At 36.8% G+C, this 3,826-nt stretch overlaps 1 protein-coding gene across 1 annotated transcript; it reads left to right on the top strand.

Annotated features, from left to right (window-relative positions):
- The first annotated feature begins 723 nt into the window (after window positions 1–723).
- Window positions 724–3,103, top strand: LOC149002363 (calcium-binding protein CBP-like). Its single transcript, XM_089138697.1, has 4 exons — window positions 724–765; window positions 2,472–2,644; window positions 2,761–2,779; window positions 2,881–3,103. Exons 1-4 carry the CDS (start codon window positions 724–726, stop codon window positions 2,983–2,985), a joined length of 339 nt encoding a protein of 112 aa, XP_088994823.1. The 3' UTR covers window positions 2,986–3,103.
- Window positions 3,104–3,826: the final 723 nt, after the last annotated feature.

Consider the following 3,826-nt stretch of genomic DNA (forward strand, 5'->3'; position numbering starts at 1 on the left):
TATGATGGAAAATGAGTTTTCCATGCTTGAGGAAGACCACTGTGTTTACAACAAGAGATTTGATAGTAATTATGTCATTTTGACACTGTATGTAGATGACATACTCATGGCTAGTAATATCAAAGAGCTATTGGAAACCATTAAGAAATGGTTGTCCTCTGTATTTGATATGAAGGACAGGGTGAAGCAAGCTATGTGCTTGGTGTCAAGATTGTCCGAAATAGGCAAAAGAGATTACTGGGTTTATCTCAAGAGACCTATATTGACAATGTCTTGACTAGATACCAGATGCACAACTGCAAACCAATTGATACTCTAGTGGAGAAGGGTTTGCAGTTGAGCCTTGATATGGGTCCTAAAACTCTAGAGGAGAAAACCAAGATGGAAAGAGTTCCATATTCCAGTGCAGTGGGTAACCTTATGTACGCTATGATGTTTACTAGGTCGGATATTTGTTATGCAGTGGGTTTGGTTAGTCGGTACCAATCAAACCCAAGCATAGAGCACTGGAAAGTAGTCAAGAGGATATTGAGATATCTAAGAGGAACGAGTATCTACATGTTGTGTTACCAATGATCGAATTTATGATTAGTTGGCTATAGCAATGCTGACTGGGCTAGAGATATTGATGAGCCCAAATCAACCTCTGGATATGTTTTTTTGCTGAATGGTGAGGTCATTTCGTGGTGTAGTAAGAAGCAGACTTGTATATCCCTCTCAACCATGGAAGCAGAGTATGTGGCATGCTTAGCTGCAGTTCAAGAGGTTGTTTAGTTAAGGAGATTCCTTCAACATGCTGGATTTGTGATGACATCTAAAGAGGCTGTGTTTCTTCTAGAATAAAACAAGATATGTCAATAGACAAGAGAATGGCTCACTCACACGAGCATTCGCCTCTGACGCCTTGGAGGCGAGCAGAGATGAGGCGGATTGTGAATGACGTTGTGTAAGTCAATTCATAATCATGATGTCACCTTATTTGGAATCAAGATGAGTTTCTCTATTGTGAAGATAATCGACATGAATGTTCCCACTATTCATGTTGCCTATAGGAGCGAGGTGCGAGTACTTTATGTGGCGCTAGGGTGGCGACAGTAAAGAAACTCAGGTTAGGCGCAAGAGGTTGTGATGAGACTAAGACCTGTATGGTGTTGAGAAGGACATACGTTTTATTGTGTAGAATGCTCCACCATAGCACATATATCATACTATGTGTGCTTAGCAATCATTGGGAATGAAAGGATGGATCCTTGCTCCTTTCATTGTGTGAGTCTTGGACCTTATGGTCCATTAGTGTTCTTAGTGACTTTCGATAACATCATGAAATGAATGGTTGATGTGGCTACTTTAGGGTGTTACCTATAGTCATGATTGATTCGACCTAAATGGGCATTACTGAGAAAGGAGTCAATCCTACTTGTAATGATGGTCTGGGGTGAAAGGAAATGTTTGATTCAACTGCACCTTAAAAGTGTTTGCTAGTGCCAACTGTATGTGTTACAGTAATGAATATTTTAAAGACAAGAAGGTGATCTCTCAGAGGGATCGAGATACCTTTAGTTTGGTGAGTTTGAATAAACCTAGGACACTATGGTATACTAATGCTTATTGATGTGTCTCTTTGAGTGATGTGCCATTATGGCCTTTTGGGAAGGTTTCTAGTTTGGGGCTCACGCGTGTAGGTATATCACCGATCGCACAACCCATTTGCCAGTATGACTTGTGAATGTGTGTTTGGGACACACTATGATAGAGAGATTAACACCTGCCCTTGTGCAAATGGGAGATGTTGGGATTTAATATTTATTAATATAAATATATGCCCAAGGGCAAAACTGAAAAGTCACTTTTAGACAGTTACAAAATATAGGGTTATATATTTGTAACCACCGTAGCACTTGAGTGTGAATTTTCGTGCGTGAGATTTTTTCCAGGAAAAGGCGGCTCGCTTACTCTCTCTCTCTCTCTCTCTCTCTCTCTCTCTCTCTCAAGAAAACGCAGGAAGGGTCTTCTTTGGGTAGATCCTTCTCCTTGCTTTAGATCTCTATACCATCCTTCTACGGCATTTGGGTTGTGGAGTTTATTCCCCTTCCTAGAGATTGTAGAATCAAACCGGTTATGTGATTGTGGAGGAACAAGGACGTGAATCCAAAATTACTTTCGCTACATATAATCTATATTTAGGAAAGCGAATCCAGATAAGAATCTTTCCCCTTTAATTATAGAATTGATTTATATGGAATATAACCAACAATAGTGAAACCATCTCTACCCAACCTTGAATGTAACTTCAAGGTGAATTACATAAATTTTATCTTGTGTGTATTTTTCAATGTTTTTACAGCTTCTTTGTGTAGATTTGCTAATGCCTATATATAACCAAATTATGTTTGATGGACATTCAATGAACTATGACTTTATCATCCGACATATATTTAGGGTTGTAAGTAACAATTAATTTATGTACTCAGGCCATCTTTCAGAGATTTGATAGGGATCAGAGTGGAAAGATCGATTCAAGAGAATTACAGGAAGCCCTTATGAACCTTGGGTTTGCAGTTTCTCCCGAGGTTTTGGAATTGCTTATCTCTAAGTACATGAAATCAGATTATGTCAGAGCAATCGAATACGATAATTTCATTGAGTATGCTTTAATTCTATCCTAGCTTCTTTTTTCTTAAAAGAAAATTCCTTTCTCATTTTCCTTTTATAAATCCCGTAATTAGTAATTAATCTTTGTTCTAAATGTCTTAAATGCAGGTGTTGTCTTACAATTAAGGTAATATTAATGTGAATTAATAGGATAATAAAGTTTTATACAGTTTAAATTTGTGTTTCCTTTCTACAAGTACTATAAGTTGTATTTCTGCATTGTTGTAGGGACTCACGGAGAAATTCAAGGAGAGAGACACCATGCTCAGTGGAACAGCAACTTTCACATATGAGGGGTTCATGTTAACTGTTTTGCCTTTTCTTATAGCGTGACCAATTCAACCATGTCTACCTTTTGACTTTTGATGGTTGGTTTTCTTTTTATAATCCTCAAATTGTTTTTATAATCAGCAATCACAAAATATTTGAGTACTTACAAATAAGGATGACATATCACAACCTCAATTTCTATGGGCAGGCGGGGCGGAAATCACTAGAACCCTATCGCAGCATGTGGCAGTTCACCTAACTTGTTAAACTTGTCGACAAAGTATCAACTAACAATTCAGAAACATTGGTAGAACAGAGGAAATTTAAAGCACGGTAACTAATGGCACATGTCCTACTCTCTCACAATATATACAAAAGTGCTAAAAACTCAAACTTAAATCATACTCACCCTTGTGCTATCTTTAGAATATATATATATATATATATATATATATATATATATATATATATATATATATATATATATGCCTAATAAACAACATGCACAAGAGCACAACTGTACAATCAACATCGTGTATTAAATGAGTGACCCATTCAATTTTTCTGTAAAGTAAAAGCTTCTAAGTAAAAACATGGTTTTCTTTTTGTAGTCCTTAGATTGTCCTTTTATTTATTTATTTAGGGCTAAAAAGTCATTCATATTAAATGTGAAAACAGTACAACAATTACAAAACCATGTTGTACTAGGGAACCAAAACACTTAACCTACAACAACAGTTACATCTTGTACACCCAACCTCATTGGTTCCACTCTCAATATTTTGTAGATCCAAAACTCTGAGGTGTAACAAAGCACCACCAACAAATCATATAGCAACTAAAATAGACCTATTTAGAACAAATATCTAGCTCTCTAGCCATTGATTGAGGCCAATGATGATCC

Source organism: Hakea prostrata, chromosome 10, assembly GCF_041222555.1.
Source record: "Hakea prostrata isolate BN-2017 chromosome 10, UWA_Hpros_2, whole genome shotgun sequence".
Classification (NCBI taxonomy): Eukaryota; Viridiplantae; Streptophyta; class Magnoliopsida; order Proteales; family Proteaceae; genus Hakea; species Hakea prostrata.

Excerpts from the sequence above, each read along its gene's own strand:
- LOC149002363 (XM_089138697.1), top strand. The coding sequence starts at position 724 with ATGGAAGCAGAGTATGTGGCATGCTTAGCTGCAGTTCAAGAG. Across the intron at positions 766-2,471 it reads GCTTAGCTGCAGTTCAAGAG|GCCATCTTTCAGAGATTTGA; the intron begins GTTGTTTAGTTA and ends TTATGTACTCAG.